The sequence below is a fragment of the Gracilinanus agilis genome, chromosome 6 (genome assembly GCF_016433145.1).
Source record: "Gracilinanus agilis isolate LMUSP501 chromosome 6, AgileGrace, whole genome shotgun sequence".
Classification (NCBI taxonomy): Eukaryota; Metazoa; Chordata; class Mammalia; order Didelphimorphia; family Didelphidae; genus Gracilinanus; species Gracilinanus agilis.
Genome location: NC_058135.1, coordinates 11,704,807 through 11,725,572, shown reverse-complemented (window position 1 = coordinate 11,725,572; position 20,766 = coordinate 11,704,807). Strand labels below are relative to the sequence as shown.

Sequence of the window (20,766 nt, the reverse complement as noted above, 5' to 3'; positions counted from 1 at the left end):
CCTGGAGGAATTCACAACCCCTTGGACTGCTTGTGTCTTGATGTCCTCACCGCCTTCAGAAACAGTTTGCACAACCATTCACTGACAGGTAGGGAAATTCTTTTCTGAGTCTCTCTTCCTTGTTCTGCTGGTGGCTCCAGGATACTCCCCTTTGGCACTACTGGGCCAGTGCTAAACTCTTTCAGGAAACAGAATTCTCATATGTCTTTTGTGTGTTAGACTGCTTTCTTCATGAATGTTCATTTTTTGCCTTTTTCTATTAATAAAAAGTATTTTCCTGATTTGGACACATCACCTTATACTGTTCCCACCAAGGGACACCCATTGCTTTTTGCCTTATGGGTGCTAGAAGTCTCTGGTGTATCTCTTCTCTATGTCAAAATATAATTAGTGCCTAGAGATCCTCTGAGTACAGTGAAAGTAGCAATGACCCATGCTCAAACCTATGACATAAAATTCAATATGAGGACCACACAGAGAACTCTATCTTGGCCCCAAATTCTCCTGTATTATTGCCATTGACTTCTATCTTCAAAGTTAAAGTGTTATCTCACCCTTGAGGATTGGGGAAAATATTCTATTATTCTTCTTAAACCAGTGAGAATCTGTGACTTAACAGTTAAGGGATCATTGGTCATTCTGTAGAAAGTGGTTTTAGTCACATGGTTGGAAGCTAGATTTCAAGGCACTAAGATAAAAGAATCTTGCAGGGAAGGGAAATACAGACTATTTTTCAAATTTGACAGTACAAAGGAGAGATGTGGGGTGAGGAGATAGCAAGGTCAATTGAAGACTTTTTAGGGATTAGGAAGACCTAAATATATATGTGGGCAGTGGGTTAGATCAATTGATAGGAAGAGATTGAAGATGAAAGCCAAAAAGGGAAATAATCCTGAGGAAGCTCACAGAGGAAATGGGAGGGAATGAGATCAAGGAGAGGAACTGCCAAGGAGATGGGCCACTTTTTCTTTAAAGAGAAGAAAAGAAAAAGAAATACTGTGTGAGGGAATCTTTTCTTAGGATGGTGATAAATAATTCTTAATATTAGATGTAGGATGGATTTGTGCCCATGTTTGTCTGCTCTTTGGTCCGTTTACTTCCAGATCCCCCTGGGTCCATGTTGGTGAACCTATGGCACGTAAGCTAGAGGAGGCTGCTTCCTTCTCCTTCTCCATGCATGTGAGGACATTTCTCCCATCACCCACCCCTCTGCCCAGCCAACAGGAGTGCTTCCTCTCTTCCCTGTCTGGGATAAGGAGGTCAGCTCACACGCAGCAGGAGGGTGCCTTTTGGGCACTCAGTCTCTAAAAGGTTTGCCATCGGTGCTCTAGGACATACAAGGGACTGTTCTCAGGCTCTGGCTGCTGTGATTAATGGTAGTTCCCATTTTTCTATCTCTTTAAGGTTCACAGAAGGCCCCCTGAAATTGTGAGATAGGGAGGGCAGTGATTATTATCTTTATTTTACAAATGGGGAAGATAAGAGGCAGAAAGGTGAGCTAACAAACCTATTCTCACGCAGCAAGGCAAGTCAGGCCTTGATTGGATAGGCAGCTAGATGGCCCAAGGCATAGAGCACTGGGCATAGAGTCAGAAAAATTCAGCTTCCGGCCTTGGACACTTACAAGCTATGTGACCTTGAGCAAGTCGCTCATCTGCCTCAGTTTCCTTTTCTTTAAAATAGGGATAATAATAACTCCTCCTTCCTAAGGTTGTTATGGAGAACAAGTGAAATAAGAATTATAAAGCATTTAGCCCAGCTTCTGGCTCATAATAGGTGCTGAATAAACACTTTCTTGTCTCCCCTTCCCCCTTGAACCAGATCTCCTAAGTTCAAGAATCAGGCTTTGTCTACTCCATCATTGTCCTCTAGTCTGTGATAATGTCATTACTAGCTGAATGTCTGTAGACCAATCACCTTACCTGTCTAGGCCTCAGTTTTCTCATTTTTAAGTGGGGGCTTGGGTCCAATGACCTCTGAGGTCCCTTCCTGTTCTGAGTACCACGATCCTAACTGTCCCAGAGTCAAAATGGAGCTATCAATCAACAAACATTTATTAAGTACACAGTTCTGTGTTAGGGATAGAGGATACAAAGATAAAAGCAAACCCATCTCTGCTCTCAAGGAGCTTATATATTTTAACAAGGGATGGGGGCAGAACAGACACATGGTTATGCATACATAATATTTACAAAATCATATAAAACAGAAAAGAGGCAACCTTGGGTGTCTGAAACAAGATTTAAAATCAGGGTTCGTTATTCCAGAACCACATTGCCTCTACTAGGAGAAAAAGCATGGAGGTAGGAGCAAGATTTGTCAACAGATTAGATACATGGAGAGAATGAGAGTGAGGAGTCAAGATAACACCATGGCTGCCAACTCGAATGGATGGAATGATGGTGGTGCCCTTGATAGAGAGGGAAAGTTTGGAAGAGGGATGGATTTGCAAGGAAAGAAAATGAATTCTGCTTTTGACCCGTTGAGTTGGAGACTTCTCTGGGGCCTTCATTTGATAATGTCCTATAGGCAGTTAGTGATGTTGGTTGGACTAGAGCTCAGGAGAGAGACTAGGAATATAGAGGTCTGGGAGTTATCTTCCTACAGGTAATCACTGAACACACGGAAGCTGATGAGATCACCAAGGGAGACGTCACCTGTCATCGGCCCTGTTACCACTGGATGGGGAAACTAGATTCCTACTGGCCTTGGCATCGCCATTTCTCTGGACCTGAACTCTCCCTGGAAGTTCCAAAATCTGCCTTGGACCACACAGGGGAGCAGATAAATAAAGAGTATTAATTGTGATTTTCTATGCTGTTCTTTGGTATTGACTGTTCATCGGGTAACAAAATGAGAATCTGCTCTTCAATCATTCAATAAGTTATACTAAGAGCCTACTATGTGCTAAGGCTTAAAAAACAGCCCCTGTCTTAGAGAACTGACTTCTTCAAACCAAAAGACCAGCCATTCACATGGCCAGGAAATCAGGCACCGTAGACTTTGACCAATTAAAACTTCTCCGTAGGCATAGATTCTTGGAGGATTTGATTTCCCCCACGGGCTGATAGGAGAGTGGGGTGGGAAGAGCAGGGTGAAGCTTGACTGGACATTGCTGGAGAAGGAGGGGTAGCCTGCATACCTGTCAGAGGGGTGCATGAGACCCCAGCATCCTCCCGGTGGTCGCAGTTGTGTTCTCTCCAGGAACTCTTGGGACACTGCTCCAGGGAAAGCTCATTTCCTGTGCATCGAACTTCATCCAATATCACGGAACCAGATCCTTGCCCAAAATAGGCCCGGGACCACGCTTTGGCGACCCCACTGAACCAACCAACCAACAAACAAACAAACAAATATTACAAGTGTGTCCCAGGCCCCTGCCCAAGGAACAGTGTCTTTGAGAGAGACATGGACAGACATGTTGAGGAAGGGCGTTGTAAAGGTTAATGGTGTCTAATCATTCTCGAAGGAGTGCATTCCATCAGAGAATTGTGTGACATCGGAACCTATTGGGTGCCTAGGTGGCACAGTAGACAGAGTACAAAACTTGGAGTCAGGAAGACCTGAGTTCAGATCTTGTCTCAAATACCTAACTAGCTATCTGACCCTGGGAAGTCATTAAACCTTTTTCGTCCTCAATTTCCACATCTGTAAAATGGGGTTAATAATAACATTTACTTTAGAAGGCTATTGTGAGGACCAAATGAGATAACATTGGTAAAGCACTTTGCAATTTTAAAGAGATATAAAAATGCTAGTTTATATTATCATTTGTATCCTAAGGCTATACTACGTATTGGAGTAATCATTTTACTCTTTATAGTATTCAGTAGTATTTAATTATATTCAGGGGTATGATAAGTGTTTAACAACTATCTTTCTAAAAAAATGTACATACAACATACTTTTAGTTCAATCTGCATTATTAACATTTTCTCCATCACTATCTTAACTTGAAACAATCAACAAAATTATAAATCAAGCCCTGATTTCAAGCATTTGCTGATTTCCGAGGCATAAAGGCTCCCACTATAAATCAGCTCTCCGAAGATGATCCAAGCTGGCTCCAGAAATGCCAGCTTACATTTGTCTAAAACTTATCCAAAGACCAAAAACTCTAGAATGAGAAGGGACTTCGAAACTGAAGCGTGAAAGGTCCCTGAATCCAGGCCTGATAGGGTTGGTCATGTCCAATCCTTCCATTTTTACAGATGAGGAAACCAAGGCCCAGCCAGTGACGTCACCCAGCGTGTGAGGGGTAGGGCCTCTCCCTCTCCCTAACCCCCTGCAAACCGTATCTCCAACTCCCTGACCTTGCTTCAGCTTTGAAATAGCCCCCATTCCAGAATCTGCCGGCCTGCATCCGTTTTAATGCCAATGGTGGTGTCCGTCGTTTGGTGTGTGTCTTCTTCATGTCTGTCCAGTAAGACTGGAGGAACTTGACGGGTTGCTGCCCAGATTCTCTCCACCAAGAATTGGATTTCCCTCTTTTTCAGATTGTTCTCTAACTCAATAACTACCTGTTGAAGTAGAACCATTAGGGCCATAGACCAAGGGCTGGAAAGGACCTCAGAGGCTGTTTTATCCAATGCCTTCATTTTATAGATGGGGAAACTGAGGCTTAAGGAAGGGAAATGACTCTGGATTACAGATCTGAAGTTGGAACAAATCTCAAAGGTTGCCCACAGCTCCAGAAAGATGGCTGCTATTAATACGGCCGATAAAGGATGGATAAACACAAAGAGCTAACCTCGCAAGTCCCACCTGTGGCACACACTGGTGCCGAGACCCTGGGTGGCTCCCTAATTCTCCCAGCCGTCTGGAGAACTCTTGGAGACTCCGAGTTGCAATGGAGGTGCTGACCAGCATTGGGAGGGTGGGGGTTCCCTCCCCTAGTGAAATCACAAGCCAGTCCCTATCCCCTCGGCAAATATTTTCATTTTTTTTAAAAATTTTTTTTAAACCCTTAACTTCTGTGTATTGGCTCCTAGTGTGGTCAGGGTGGGCCATGGGGGCCAAGTGACTTGCCCAGGGTCACACAGCTGGGAAGTGTCTGAGGCCAGATTTGAACCTAGAACCTCCTGTCTCTAGGCCTGACTCTCAATCCACTGAGTTACCCAGCTGCCCCCTTGGCAAATATTTTCAAAAGCCAAAGGATTCTCACAATTTGCTCTTCTTTGCAATCATTGGGTTGCTAAGTAGCTGAATATTTTAAATTTCTTTTCACCGCTTCCTTCCTTCCTTGAGGAGACTCCCTCGAGACAATGCTTTCACATAGTATTTAGGATTAAAAGGTAAAAATGGAGATTTTTAATTTTAATTTTTTGGGGGGGAGGGGAGGAGGAGGGATATAAATAAGCCTCCATTTCCCCCGAGTCACCTGTGAATTCAGAGGAATCCCGTTAGTCAGGAGCGGGGAATAATCAGGCATTTGTGCGTTAAATATGGTCATGCTTAGCGTTACGGTGAAACTAAGTAAAAGAATTATGGCCGCCAGTTGAGAGAAAGCAGGGTCAAAGGACCTGAGAAAGTAAAGAGCTGAAGAGGCAGCCGGGTGACTCGTGACAAAGGAGGCCTGGAGAAGGAGGGCTGCTGGGAAGGGCCGGTCAGGAGAGCGATCCATCCAAGCGCTTGTCATTCAGGGGCTCCTCCGAGGGCCGCCGGCCGGCCCTACTGAGAGAAAGCGTCTGCATTCTAGCCGTGGGGCCAGCGCTGTGTACGGCCAGCACTCAAAGAGGAAAGAAACATCCGCGGCATCACCCAACGGCTGGCTTGTTGGCAGGGGAAGCGCTGGCCTCTGGGGCACCAGGAAAGGTCAGCGGCGGGGAATGGAAGAGAGGGCTCCAGGGGAGATGGAGCCCGGGAGAGAGCGAGCTCCAGGGGGGAGGCGGGGCACAGGCACACGCGGGGAGGTGCAATGTCGGGGGCTGGAGGCACAGAGAGCCCCAGTGACGGGAGCAAAGAGAGGGAACAACATCCTCAGAGGCTGCAAAGGCGAAGCTGTGAAGGGCTTGCTTCCGCTACGTGCCTCAGTGGATTGAGAATCAGGCCTGGAGACAGGAGATCCTGGCTTCAAATCTGGCCTCTGACACTTCTTGACTGTGTGACCCTGGGCAAGTCACTTAACCCCACTGCCTAGCCCTGACCGCTCTTCTGCCTTGGAAGCAATACTCAATATTGATTTTAAGATAGAAGATGAGCGCTTAAAAATAAAAAGAAAGAAAAAAGAATACCAGAGGAGTGTATATGTATCCTAGGGGCAATATGAGCCATCCAGGGTTAATTTAGTAAGGTCAGTTATTAGAAATCACCAGTGAGGACAATGGGCTGAATAGGAAGTGACTGGAGGCAGGAAGACCGCTGAGGAGGCTGCTGCAGTCACCTAGCTGAGCAGTAATGAGGGCCTGAACGAGGAGGTGGCTGTGTGAGTGGAGAGAAGGGGTCAGGGGCCGAGATGTTGGGGAGGGATTCAGAGCTAGGGATGAGGAGTCAGAGGACCCTGGTTCAAATCCTGCCTCTGTGACTTGCTACCTGAATAATCACAGACAAGCCTCTTAAACTCCCTGGGCCTCATCTGTAAAATGAGAGCATTAGATTCACCCTGCAAGTCCTTAATAAAGTGTTTATTGCTTCATTGGCTATTGATATGCTCCTAAGTGCGATGCAAAAGAAAATCCTTTTAGCCACAATTTGCCACCAAATATTTACCTGTTTGCAACTGCTTCCACTCTTGGAATGCGAGCTTTGGGCCTCAGTTTGCCTTTCAGTTCGTCCCCTCCAGCTCGGACACTCCCTGTGACACTATGGCGCAAACCCCACCCACGGTAAGACTCTAGGGGGACGCCACTTTCCATCCTGCGGACGGGTCGCCCCCAGAGAGACAGTTGTGATGCCTGGGCAGGAGGGGGCTCTAAGCGGTGCTCTACAAAGCGCCACTCCCGTCCCGGAGGGAAGGCCGAGGCCCAGAGCCTTTCAGAGTGCCCTGCTAGTTTGGGGGCAGCTCATGGGGATGACACCAAGGGGGCACCATCCAGAAGAGACGTAGACACAGCCAAGGGCCAGTGAGTCAGCACAAAGGACTTCGAAGGGGGCTATGGAGTCAGAGGGTCAGGGTTTGGGTCCCTCCCATGTTGCTACTTGCTCATTGTGTGACCTTGGGCAGATCATTTCCTTTCTGCTGGCCTCAGTTTCCTCCTCTGTAAACGAGGGGGGGGGAAGACAGTTTCCCAAGTCTTTATCAACTTTGGATCTGTGAGTCTTTCTTATCTTTCAGCAGCCTGACTGGAAAAGGGCAGCCCTAGGATTTTTTTTAAACCCTTAACTTCCACCTTAGAATAAATACTGTGGGGGGCAGCTGGGTAGCTCAGTGGATGGAGAGCCAGGCCTAGAGATGGGAGGTCCTAGGTTCAAATCTGGCCTCAGACACTTCCCAGCTGTGTGACCCTGGGCAAGTCACTTGACCCCCATTGCCTACCCTTACCACTCTTCTGTCTTGGAGCCAATACACAGTATTGACTCCAAGACGGAAGGTGAGGGTTGTTAATAATAATAATAATAATAATAACAATAACAATAACAATAATAATAGAATAAATACTGTGCATTGGTTCTAAGCAGAAGAGTGGTGAGGGCTGGGCAATGGGAGTCAAGTGACTTGCCCAGGGTCACCCAGCTGGGAAGTGGCTGAGGCCAGATTTGCACTCAGACTATGCCACCCCCAGGCCGGCCTCTCTAGCCACTAGCCGCCCCAGGGCCTTGGATTTTGATACACATTCACTAAAAACAAGCAAACAAGTAAAGCAGGCGGCCAAACCTCAGGCCAAGCTGGCGACAGACCACTTCGGCGTCTGCGTCATCCCACTGGTCGTCACACACCGTGCCCCACTGCCCTGCGTGGTAAAGCTCCACACGGCCCTCGTGGATGCTGCGCCCACCAACGAGTCGCACCGGGGTCCATGCAGGAGCTGTGGGTGCAAAGACAGAGAAAGGAGAGCTGAGTCACTGGCCGCTCTGCCCCCCAAGAGCCGGGGTGGCCCTCACTGAGGAATGACCAAGTGCCCGAGGGTGGGCAGCGACACAAGCCAGACCCAGCGCAGGCCAGGCTTGTGCCAGGAAACACACCCCGACTTCCAGGCCTGCTCGCACAGGGACCATGCTCGGAAGTCTTGCCATTTCTCCCCCCACCTCATCTCTTCTCTCTCATCCAATGCCTTCTCGCCAGTCACATAGCGAATGCCTGCATTATGGCATCAGACTCCTTGCCTCAACTCATATACTGCCATAGAGCTTTTCCATAAGCACGAGTCTGACCCAGCGATTCCCCTGCTCAAGAAACTCCAATAGCTCCCTATGCCCCTAAAATTACAAATTCACTCTTCTGCTTTCATTTTAAAGTCCTTTACAACCTACAATCTTCCTTTCCAGCCTCATTGCATTATCATAACCACCTCCCTTTACTCTGTGCTCCAGTTCTCTCCCCTGATATTCCATCCCTCCTGCTTGTGTATTTGTACTGGCTACCCCCAGTGCCTGGATTCCACTCCTTTTTGCTTTCTTTCTTTAATCTTTACCTTCTGGCTTAGAATTGATACTAAGTACTGGTTCCAAGGCAGAAGACTGGTCAGGGTTAGGCAAGGGGACTAGTTAAGTGACTTGCCCAGGGTCACATAGCTAGGAAGTGTCTGAGGTCTGATTTGAACCCAGGACCTCCTATCTCCAGGCTTGGTGCTCTATCTACTGAGCCATCTGGCTGCCTTGATTCCCTTCCTTCCTCTCTTTCCCTTCTAGAAGTCATTCAAGCATCACCTTTGACACAAGATCCTTCCTCATTTTCCCAAATGCCAGCACCCCCTACTCCATGGGACTTAACTTGATTGTATTTATTTGTATTTAGTCCCTTTATATTTATTCTGTAAGTATTTCTACATGCCCAGGCGGTCTGTATTAGAGAATCCTACTGCTTGAGAGGAGGGATGATTTAATTCTTTGTATCTGGATCCACAGAATCCATTAATACACACTTGCACTGAATAGATAAGCTATAAATTAGCGCTGATTGATGATCCCTGATCCCTGGGCCACACTGCCAGCAAGAATCTAACGAGTAATTCCACTGAATTATAACAGGTTGGTAGAAACCATTGGTGTGATTCTTTTTTTTTTTTTTTTTTTAAATTTTAAACCCTTAACTTCTGTGTATCGACTTATAGGTGGAAGAGTGGTAAAGGTAGGCAATGGGGGTCAAGTGACTTGCCCAAGGTCACACAGCTGGGAAGTGTCTGGGGCTGGATTTGAACCCAGGACCTCCTGTCTCTAGGCTTGACTCTCAATCCACTGAGCTATCCAGCTGCCCTTGTGTGATTCTTTTTAAAAGCACAAACGGGAGTAACAAATCTATTCATTGTGAATGTAGTTTAGACTTAACTGCTAGTAGTGTTTCACTTATTTCCTGAAGCAATAATAGAAAATGTTAATTACAAATGTGATTATTTTAAAGGGCAATAAAAGGTTCAGAAATACAGTGTCCCAAATGTCATAGTGCCATGTTTCCAAAGGTAAAATCGCATTAAGACTTTTGGGAGAAACCGTATGCCATCGCCCAAATCTTAGCCAATTGAGGTCTCAAGTCAGTCTTCCTACCAATTATTTTAATGAAAGCCTTGAACTTCTGGGCGACATTTGCCTTCCTCGTAACACCCTCCTTCCATGCCTCACCCTAGGATGAAGGTGATGCTGAGCTCCCAAAGGCTAATCCTTTTCCATCCCAGGTTTGGCGAGTGTTACTGAGTCATCAAGCCCACAACGATGGGCTGCCCGCCCATTTCATCTCTCTGAATCTCAGTTTCTTCCTCTGAAAAATAGGGAGATAACAACACCTGTAGTACCTACCCTACACCCCAGGACGGTAAGCATCAAATAATAAAGTGCTCAGTACACCTTAGCCTGCTCTACTAATATTAGTTATTATTATGGGGGTGGGATGAGCCTAAAAAACTGATGATTATGATCAGGAAAGATTACATGGAGAGTTGGAGCCTGACCTAAGATTTGAAGGGAGAGAAAAAGTTTAACAGGTTGAAATGGGAAAGGAGTATGGTCCAAGTTGATGGGACAGACTATGTAAATTCCAGAAGTCGACAGAAGTCAGAATGGGATTAGCTACTTAGCATGTTTGTCTGGAATGGAGAACATGTGAAAAGGAATACTGTGAAATAAATATGGAAATTTTGGTTTGAGCCTCAATGTAGATGGGCTTGAATGTCACACTAAGAAGTGCATTTTTTTTTTTAATTTTAAACCCTTAACTTCTGTGTGTATTGACTTATAGGTGGAAGATTGGTAAGGGTAGGCAATGGGGGTCAAGTGACTTGCCCAGGGTCACACAGCTGGAAGTGGCTGAGGCCGCATTTGAAGGAGTGCATTTTATCTTACTGGCCAATGGCCAAATGCCTCCTTAAGATTGGGGATGGGCAGGCTCTAAACATTAAGAAGATCACTTTGGCAGGAGGGTAGTTTGGAAAGGAAGGAGAGCAATCAGGAATGTTCTGTTGATGAGGCAGGAGAAGAGGTCCTGAACTCCAATTGTAGAGGAAGGAAGGAAGGGAAGGAGATTGTTGTCAGAGAAGCTATAAATACAGAAAGGTACTGCACCAGCAGCTGATGGGTTGTGGGGGATGAAGGGTCAAGGATTGTAGGATTTAGGACCGGTAGGCACCTTGAGACCAGTGAGTCCAACCCTCTCATTTTATAGTGCAAGAAGCTAAAGATGAGAGAGGGAAAGTGGCCTGCTTAAATTCATTCCGGATGTCAGGGGCAGAGTTGGTCTTTGGACTTCAATCCAATGCTTTTCCCATGATCCCAGACTTTCAAAGGAAAATATCTAATTAAAAAAAAGTAAGTTTATAAAAACCAAGGAAATTGTGATTCAGCTATTAGCTACACTCATTATGAGGAAGATTTCAGAAGTCTATAGAGCCTGACGTTTCAAAATTATACTGCATTTAAAGTAACTCTTTTTAAGAAAAGAAACAAGCCAAACCTGGTCATTTGTGGTTATAATAGCAATAGCGGAAATGTATATTTTACATATATGTGCATATATGTATCTGCATATAAGTAAATAAGACAAGTAGGTGCCACAAGGGGCCCGGAGTCAGGAGTTATCTGAGTTCAAGTCTAGCCTTAGATACTAGCTGCATGACCCTGGGCAAGTCACTTAATCTTGTTTGCCTCAGTTTCCTCATCTGTAAAATGAGCTAGAGAAGGAAATGGCAAACCACTCCGGTATCTTTTTCAAAGAAAACCTTAAAAGGAAAATCAGACACGACTGAAATGACTCAATGAAAATATATACCTATATGATATACAGTTCAACTACTGTGATAAACATATTATATTTCATTACATATATTAGCAATATATTATAAATCACATAAGTGATATATAATATGTAAATGATTATACTATATTATATGTACACATATATCTCATTTTAAGGTTTATAAAGCACTCTACACACATTATCTCATTTAATCCTTACAGCCCAGGGAGTTACTTTCTAAAGGTGTTCTCATTCCCATTTTACAGCTGAGCAAATTGAGTCTCAGAGAGGTTAAATTGCTGGTGAAATCACTGCTAGGAAGCATGGGAGGCAGTATTAGAAACCTGGTCCCTCCTGGTTGCGCGTCCGCTGCTCTTTTTGCTGACAGCACAGTAAAATTGAAATGAGAAAATCCTTGGCTATTATCCTCGTACCCTGGTAAAAGCTACAGGAGACCGCAGCTGCCATCTTCTGGGGACACGTCCCATGGGGCCCGGCGTCTCTTTCACAAAGCACTATGTTGTCTTCGTCTCCTCGGCAGCGGACGTGGCTCCAGTGAATGGGAATAAGGCCCAGTTCAGACATGGGGGTCTGCTTGGCTGTTCCTTTGGCCCTGGGGATGGGGGGAGAAAACCACAGTTACATTATAAAATTAGCCTCTGCGCCGGCGGGTGTGGGAACACGAGAGGACCGAGGAGGAAGAGAAGGCCTGGGGAAAGAGCTTTCAAGGGAATTGGTCAAAACTTGGGCAAACCAGTCCCCATCGCTTCATTCTTTTCACTAGTTAGTTCTGCAAGACTTAACTTTTCCGGCCCTTTTCGAATAAGATTGGCTCTTTCATTGGGGGGCAGAAAGAGGCTCTGCCAACGGACTCTAATTAAATAGGGAGCCACGGGAGTTTATGGAGTAGGAGCCTGATGTGGTCAGACTTCTCTTCTTTATGACCTCTGCAATCCAATATAAACTGCCCTGCTTGGTACTCACATTCTTCTCCCTTCCAGGGTCCAGCCCACTTGGCCACACAACAATCCATCTCCGGTCTGCAAGTCTTTGCGTTGGCTGTTCCCTCTGCCTGGAACATGCCCCTTCCTTGGGTCCCCTTCCCAAGGCTCAGCTTCTTTCGAGACTCAGCTCTGGGCCCCACCCCACATTCCCTGGTTTCTGCTTTGGGGTGCTTTGTATTTGCTCGTGTTGTTTTCCCTCTCAGGGAGGGCAGGAACGGTTTCCATTCTGGCTCCATTTCCCCAGTTCCTGGCACATGGAAGGGACTTGTTAAGTGCTCGAATTCGAATCAAGCTTCATTTTTCTTTCAATGGGCCTGGGGTGACAACTGCTTTCTGACAGGCTTATAGAGTAACCAGGGAACTGAATGGCAAGGAAGCCCCACAGCCGCTGTGTGTCAGGGGCTGCTGTGGAACCCAGGACTTCCCGACTCCCAGCTGGCCCTTCCTGCTCGCTGCTCCCTCTGTCTCTGCTTACTCAGCATCCCGTCCTGGGTCACGGGGTGAGGAGAATATTAGACTGGAAGCTCCCTGGAGGCAGGAACTTTTTTTTTTTTAACTTTTCTCTGTATGCTCAGCATTCAGTACAGGGCCTGGCACTTAGTAGGTGCTTAATAGTTGTTAATCGACTGACAGACAGACAGACCAGCAGACTTCTCCCACAGGCAGCAGATAGCCATTTCGTATCTGCTCCCAAACAGTTTTCTCTCGCCTGAACCTAGGGACTGGCGGACACTGGCCCCACACAGGATGAGGACACTCAGGCTTGGTTGGGGCTAATAAAGAATGGTGGGGGCAGCCAACAGCCCTGGCAAAGCCTTGCCCCGGGAGGAAGACGAGAGATATGAAGGGCTTCGCATGCTGTACAAATTGCACTTCTTCAGGAGCAGGATAAGGAAAGTGAAAATAGAATTGTTGGTATGAGAGAAAAGACCTGATAAGGATCGGCTTGGCCGGACATTCGTGGATTGAGGTCCAGGAGGGGCAGACATCAAGGACCACCTAGTCCAACAATCTCATTTTACAGCTGAGGAATAGAGGCTCAGAACAGCGAGGAGACTTGCCCAGGGTCCATGCAGTTGGCATGTGTCTGAGACAGGCTTTGGATGTACATTTTCTTGACTCCCAGACCAGTGCCCACTACACCACACTGCCTCTCACTGGGCTGGGAATCAGATCAGGTTCTAGTCTCAGCTCTGACACTTGGGCAAATGGCCATCTCTTTTGGCCTCAATTTCATCATCAGAAAAATGAGTGGGTTTCTATCAGGAGAGCTCTAGGTTCTTTTCCAGCTGGGTGACATGAGAGAAATGCCTTAATCCTCCTGGGCTTTAGCTTCTTCTTTTGTAAATGGAGGGCATTGGACTCAGTGGTATCTAAAGGCTCCTCCGGCTCTAAATTCATAGTCCTATGTCTCATGGGCCACTATAGGACTATGAAAGAGATCTAGAATCATGCACATTTGGCTAGAGCTCAAAGAGCTTTCCTGATACCCAGTAAGTATAAGCATCCCCAATGTACAGATGAAAAAACTGAAGCTCAGGTAAAAAAAAAAATATATATATATATATATATATATATATATATATATATATATATATATGGAGAGAGAGAGAGAGAGAGAGAGAGAGAGAGAGAGAGAGAGAGAGAGAAAGAGAGAGAGAGAGAGATCCTTTCTTATAATCAATACTGTGTTTTGGTTCCAAGGCAGAAGAACAATGGAGGTTAAGTGACTTGCCCAGGATCACACAGTTAAGAAACGTCTGAGGACAGATCTGAACCCAGGACCTCCCATCTCTGAGCCTGGAGACTCAGGTATATTAAACAAGTCACCCACAGGCACACAGCTGATCCTAAATGTAGATTTGAACTTAGTGTTCTTTAATCCAAGTTCAACCTACTTTTCACTCCACCATTCTCCAACATCCTATAACATAGGAGCACGGAATTGTGCCATCACTGTACACTGACCTCACCATCAGGATGCCATTCTGGTCCTCTTCGAGTACAAAGGGCAATGACCAACCAAACGATATGAACGTAGGAGCGCTGGAGCTCAAAATTTCACATGCCTTTTCCAAAGTTAAATTTTTTGAAGAATTTTTCTACAATGACTATCAAAGCTAAAAGTTAAATAAATGATCTGAGAGATGATCAGTTCCTGATTAAAATAATAGGCCTTGGCCAGGAAGAATGTGAAGCGGATTACCCAAGAATGAGATCCAGATGGGTCCCAACTCATCTCACCTAATCCACAGATTTTATGAGAAGTTGCTTTGAATGAATGCAGACTGATATTCTTTATCCTAGAAGGGCTTAAATACGTATTCAAACAGGCATGGTGTCTCTGGAAACGTCACTCTGGAAATCCAGCCAGAATAATTCCACTCTGAGCCCCGACAACAAAGTTAGTGGCAGATTTAAGGTCCTGTGACTGTCGTCTATAGCAGCAACCAAGGCAGGTTAGTCTGAGGTTGTGAAATGAGGAGGCTATGACATGCTGAAAGATGGATGACTGGAGCCATCTGACTGACCTTTGGGAAGTCTGTGGCTTTTCCAAATGAGAAAAACCCACACTCCCAGCCATTACAATGTTCTTCATGACAGAGGCTCTCAGAGGGGTTTAGCCACTCATAAGTATCTGAGACAGGATTTGAACCTGGAGCTCTCAGACTCTAAAGTGGAGAGTTTTAGGGCATAGGGCTTGGAGTCAATGGATTCTGCTCTTCTTTCCTTCATGCCTCAATTCAGATGATGATTTTTTTCCTCTAGAGAATGATTTTTTAAAAAGAATAATTACAAAGCATTCCCCAATCAGAAAATGGTCAAAGGATATGAATAGACAGTTCTCAAAGGAAGAAATTAAAACTATTCACAGTCATATGAAAAATGCTCCAAATCACTACTGATTAGAGAAATGTAAATTAAAACAACTCTGAGATACCACCTCATACCGACCAAAAAAGGGAAATGATAACTGTTGGAAGCGATGGGGGGAAATTGGGACACCAATACACTGTTGGTGGAACTGATACAACCATTCTGGAGAGTTATATGGAACCAAGCTCAAAGGGCCACAAAACTATGCATACCCTTTGACCCAGCAATACCACTACTGGGTCTGTATCCCAAAGAGATCAGAGATAAGGGGAAGGACCTATAAGGACCTGTGCCAAAATATTTTTAGCAGTTCTTTTTGTAGTGGCAAAAAATTGGAAATTGAGGAGCTGTCCATCACTTAAGGAATGGATGAACAAGTTGTGATACATGGTTGTAATGGAATACATAAGAAACAATGAACAGAATGAGTTCAGAAAAACCTGGATAGTCTCATATGAACTGATTTAAAGTGAAGTGAGCAGAAACAGAAGATTGTATACAGCAGTGATTCCCAAAGTGGGTGCCACCGCCCCCTGGTGGGTGCTGCAGCGATTCAGGGGAGCGGTGATGGCCACAGGTGCATTTGGGGGCGGTGAATAACTGTAAGGGGGCGCTAAGTCATATTTTTTCTGGAAAGGGGGCGGTAGGCCAAAAAAGTTTGGGAACCATTACTGTACAGTAACAAAAATATATACAATGATCAACTATGAAAGATTAAACCATTGTCAGCAAAGCAAGTCTCCAAGATAACCACAAGGGACTCATGATGAAAATGCCATCCACAGCCAAAGAAAGAACTGTTGGAGTCTGAAAGCAAATGAAAGCATTCCATCTTCTACTATTTTCCTTCAGGAGATCTCTATTGTATGTGTGATATGTGTTTTCCATTACAACATGAGCAATATGGAAATATGTATTCTGGGAAAGTACAGGTATAACCTGTATCAGACTACAGCCTGGGGGAGAGGGAGAGAAGGCTGGGAGGAAAAAAATATGAATTTTAAAATGTCAAAAAGATTTGTCAATTTTAGATGATCACTCTATTGCAAATATTAATATGGAAATGGGTTTTGAACATATAAAACCCAATGGAATTGCTTGTTGGCTCTGGGAGCAGGGAGGGAAAGAACATGAATCATGTAACCATGGGAAAATAGTCTTAATTAATTAATTAATTAATTTCAAAGGAAAAAAGAATTATCAAAAATTGTTTCTATGTGTACTGAAAAAAATTAAAAATTTAGCTTAATTTTTTAAAAACGGATATCCACCACCATAGAAGGAAAAACAAAAGAATGAAAAAATTGATTCATATCTCATTTAGGCATAGACTCATAGCTAGAAAGGCTTCAAGGGTCATTTAGGCCAATCCCCTTAAGAAACTAGTTTTCAGAGAAGGTCTAGGAAATAAATAGCAACAACAAGCACAAATATTTATTAATCCCTATCTCTCTACCTTGAGGGATTTACTCCCTGGGGTATACAAATAGAAACACAGAGAAGCACTTAAATGGATTTCTTATCTCATTGGTAGGATCTTCTCTTAAACCTCCTAGGACCTCAGTTTCCCCATCTGTAAAATGAAAAGGTTGGCCCAGGTGGTCACTTCTAGCTCTCGTTCTGTGCTCATATATCCCTGTGATCACACTCTAAGTCTGCCCATCCTGGGTGACACTTGTCCATATGCCCCTTTATGTTCTCCGGTTGGGTGGGAGAGACAGATAGGATGAACTGACCCATTGCGCAGAGGTTTTCCTCACTTTCTGTCGATTTCATGAAGATTCTAGTGGACAGTCCACTGGCCATCTTTCACCTTTTGCCACTTGACCAGACCATCTTCTCTTTTGATCATCAGTTAAAATGAGAACCTCAGTGACTAGAGAATCAGGGGATGTTTTACAAACGGGGCAGCCAGGAGCTGAGCCTCAGAGGAAGAGCAGGATTCTGAAAAGCAGAGGTGATGAAGAAATATCCCAGGAATGAAGGCTGTGGGGGTCAATACATGTAGACAGGCAATGGGACAGGTGGTGTCGATTTGAAGGAGTATTAATACTTGAGGGATGAAGGTTCAAGCTAGAATGATGGCCATAAGAGAGTGGAGATGTGACCTCCTCCTCCTTGGAAGTCTTTAAGCAGAGGCTGGATGACCATTTGTTGGGTACATTATGGTGGAGATTTCTTTCGTGCATGGGTTGGACTAGATAAGCCTTTGGGTCCCTTCCAAGTCTCAAATTCTGTGGTTCTGGAGATGGGGCCAAATATGTGGTAGAGTGTAATGGATTCGGCAGATACAGGATACAAATCCACTCCCCCAGACTCCCTCCCCATCCAGGGCTCTTTGTGTGTTATATAAAGGAACACCTGGCATTGACCAGGCCAGGGGGATTTGGTAAATCTAGCCTTGCTCCATTCTCAGGAAGTAAAGCAGTAAGGCTTCTTTCTAGGTCAGCATCAATTGTCACTTGTCCACACACAACTGGTAATTGGCAAGAAGCATCTGGGAAGCATCTCAGCAAGGGCCTGACTAAAAGGATCTGCCCTCACTGGCCCCTCTTTCCTGAGCACTCAGTAATTGTAAGGAGAACAGAACAGTCTATGCTAATTTGGCGGGTGATTAATGAACCCTGGCCCTTGCTCCCATGAGCCCCCTGATCACAAATTATAATTAGAAATCCATTCTTAAAGTCAAAAGTTAATCATCCAGGAATAATCTTCTCTAAAAAAGACCTCCATTTCTCAGATCCTCAGGCTTTTAAGTGGTTGGCAGCACAACTCCGAAAACCTCGTTGGATTTACATTTCTAAATGCAAAGGGCCTCAGAATCTAGTCAGTCAAGAAGCATTTGTTATGAACTCATCACAGGGACACAAAGAAATAGAAAACCATCCTAGACCCTCAAGGAAGGAAATAACATGGAGATAATTAGGTACCTACTAGCTATGTGCAGGATATATGGAAAACAGTCTGAGAAGGAAAGTTATGAACAGGAGGGGGTGCTGTGTTATCCTATCACCCTCATTTTACAGATGAAGACACTAAGGCTCAGAGAGATTAAATGGCCAAGGCCAGAGGTGCGGAGCTGGAAGTGATTGGCAGCCATCTAGAAAAGCCTTCTTATTTCACAGTTGAGAAAAATGAAACCCAAGGAGCTTAAGTGGCTTGTCCATGTTCACCCTCGCTTTTCCTCCTGAGCTGGAGGTGGCATGGGATATATTGGTGAAGGTCTGGGACACACTCCGGAGACCCAGGCCATTAACTTCAACCTACCTACTTTGTGGAAAGGACCCAGGGATTGACCTCCTTGTTCCAATATTTCTGAGTAAATAGATTAGTAGAAGTCGGTGAAAAAGCAAAGGCCAGCATCCCAGGACGGGGTGGGATAATGGGCTGTATAAGAAATGCCAAGCTTCTCAGGCCTAGAAAATGGACTTTTCTTCAAGAACCAGAAAAGGCTTTGGATTACTCGGACCCCAGCACCTGCTTCATGGACTAGCTTAGCAGGACTGACGTTTCTTGAGGTCTACTGCTCTTTGAGTCTTTTCCATTTAGAGATGTCTTTATAGTGGCATTTTAGGAAGGGCAATGGGAAGATAAGATTTTAACTTTCCACACCAAAAGATTCCTCTAGGCATCTTAGGGTCATCGATTTACAGCTGGAAGAGATGTTAGAAGCTAAGTCCGAGCTCTTTATTTTAAAAATAAGGAAACTGAGACCCATAGAGGGTAAGGGAGTTACACAGTCAAGACATTTCGGAAGCAGGATTTGAACACAAGTCTTTCTGACTCCACTTCCAGCACTCTAGTCACACTAGACCAGTGATGGCGAACCTTTTAGAGACTGAGTATCCAAACTGCAACCTTCATGCCACAGGAGAGCCTCCCACTTACCCCAGACAGGAGAGGGAGGAAGTGCTCCCACTGGGCTGCTGGGCTGAGGGGAGGGTGATGGGAGAAATGTCCTCAGGTGTGTGCAGAGAAGGGGAGAGGAAAGTTTGCCAACATGGGTCCAGACCACCTGGCCTCTACTGGGTCTTCCCCGATAACCCAAGTGTCTCTGTCTCTCTGTGGGTCTCCCTCCAATCAAATGTAAATCCCTCGAGGGCCTGGAAAGTAGGAGACAATTAATGTTTATTGAATTAAGTTGACCTGGACACTCACCCAAGCTGCAGCTGGCGACAGATGACAGCAGCGGCACTGTCATCCCAGGCACTGCTACAGATAATGCCCCAAACTCTTCCGAAATACACTTCCACGGTGCCTTCAAAGTCATTTTCTCCACCTTGGAGGCGCACTGACCCTAAAGAGGGAGAAAAGGCCCAAATTCCTTAATAGCCAGAACCCATTTGAACAGACTGAATCAGGCCTATCATTTGGCATTTGTAGGTACTTTTAAAATGCGTGTTAATTGATTGACTATTTGACTGGCCATACCCCTGTGATTTCTGTGTAATGGTGGCAGCCCCTAGTCTCATCGATTCTGAGACTTCCCCTCTCTTTCCCATGCTTCACAGAAGAAGGCAATGGCCTGAAATAAGGATTTAAAACGCAGCTGCTAATTAGTATGCTAATGGTGGAGCTCATGGCACCTGCTAGCAATTTTAGACAAACAGTTGAATTCAAATTCAGCAGGGGGTGGGGGTGGAAAGGAGTGGGAAATGACTGATTCCAGTGTCCAGCCCCAATTCTGGAAGGGCCCATTGGTCTACTTTCAAGAGGGATGGTAGGTAGTCCTGAGGGGGAGGTCCCTTTCAGGTCTACAGCTATTTGTGGGGCTTTGAAGGTGGTTATTTTGGGTATGAAGTATAGTGGAAGTCTAGTGCATTCAAGACTCCATTAGCTTGCTTGGCTCATCTGATGCCATCTCTACCCATGGAAGACACTAGGGAGCTTTCTTTCAGTCGAATCACAATGCTGCATAAGGATAATGCCTTAGACAGACTATATGGCTCAGGTGGACTTTCTCTAATGTGCTCTAATTGACTCATTGAGAAAAGCTCTGTAGAAAGAACTGTTGGCATCTTCCAAAAGACCTATTAGGTTTATCTACTTAATCTTTTTCTCATTTGTGTCTGGGACGCACAATCACTCTTCTTCATGACCTCCAGGAAGAGGCCATGTGGTAACTTTAGGGTCTTCTTCCAGGCTGAAGTCATGTCCCCCTTTCCCCTCCTGCCACCCCCACCAAGAATGAGCCCTCTATCTTTGGCCTTGTTGTTTGTCCCTTTCTGTTACATATCAACAGTGGCACCCCTTTGATCTTATAAGTTGAAGAGGTCCTAAGGCCTCTTGGAGTTCCAGTCGGGGTTCCACAGCCAAGCTGACATCAATCCCAAGGGTCAAGGAGCCATCTTCAGGCCCAGCTAAGGAAACTGAAGCTCAGAATTCTACCTACCCAACCTGTGTGTAGAATTAATTAATCCTGTCCCTCACCTCTAAGGGACCAAAGTGTAAATGGAAATCTAGCCTTGAAGCCAAAAGTTAGGAGCTAAACTTTACTAAAAAGCTTTCTGTTTCTTACATCCTCGATCTTTCAAGTGTTCCCCAGCAGAAATCAGAAAAGATTCT

The 20,766-nt window shown here is 45.2% G+C and overlaps 1 protein-coding gene across 1 annotated transcript in view; it reads right to left on the bottom strand.

Annotated features, from left to right (window-relative positions):
- The window catches only part of PRSS12 (serine protease 12), a 95,673-nt gene that overhangs the window by 54,818 nt on the left and 20,089 nt on the right, over window positions 1-20,766 (bottom strand). Inside the window, exons 2-5 of the mRNA XM_044680550.1 lie at window positions 19,360-19,498; window positions 11,665-11,933; window positions 7,814-7,964; window positions 3,143-3,321 (exon numbers count right to left, since the gene is read on the bottom strand). Coding sequence (XP_044536485.1) covers window positions 3,143-3,321; window positions 7,814-7,964; window positions 11,665-11,933; window positions 19,360-19,498 — 738 coding nt within the window. The remainder of the gene's footprint in view (window positions 1-3,142; window positions 3,322-7,813; window positions 7,965-11,664; window positions 11,934-19,359; window positions 19,499-20,766) is intronic.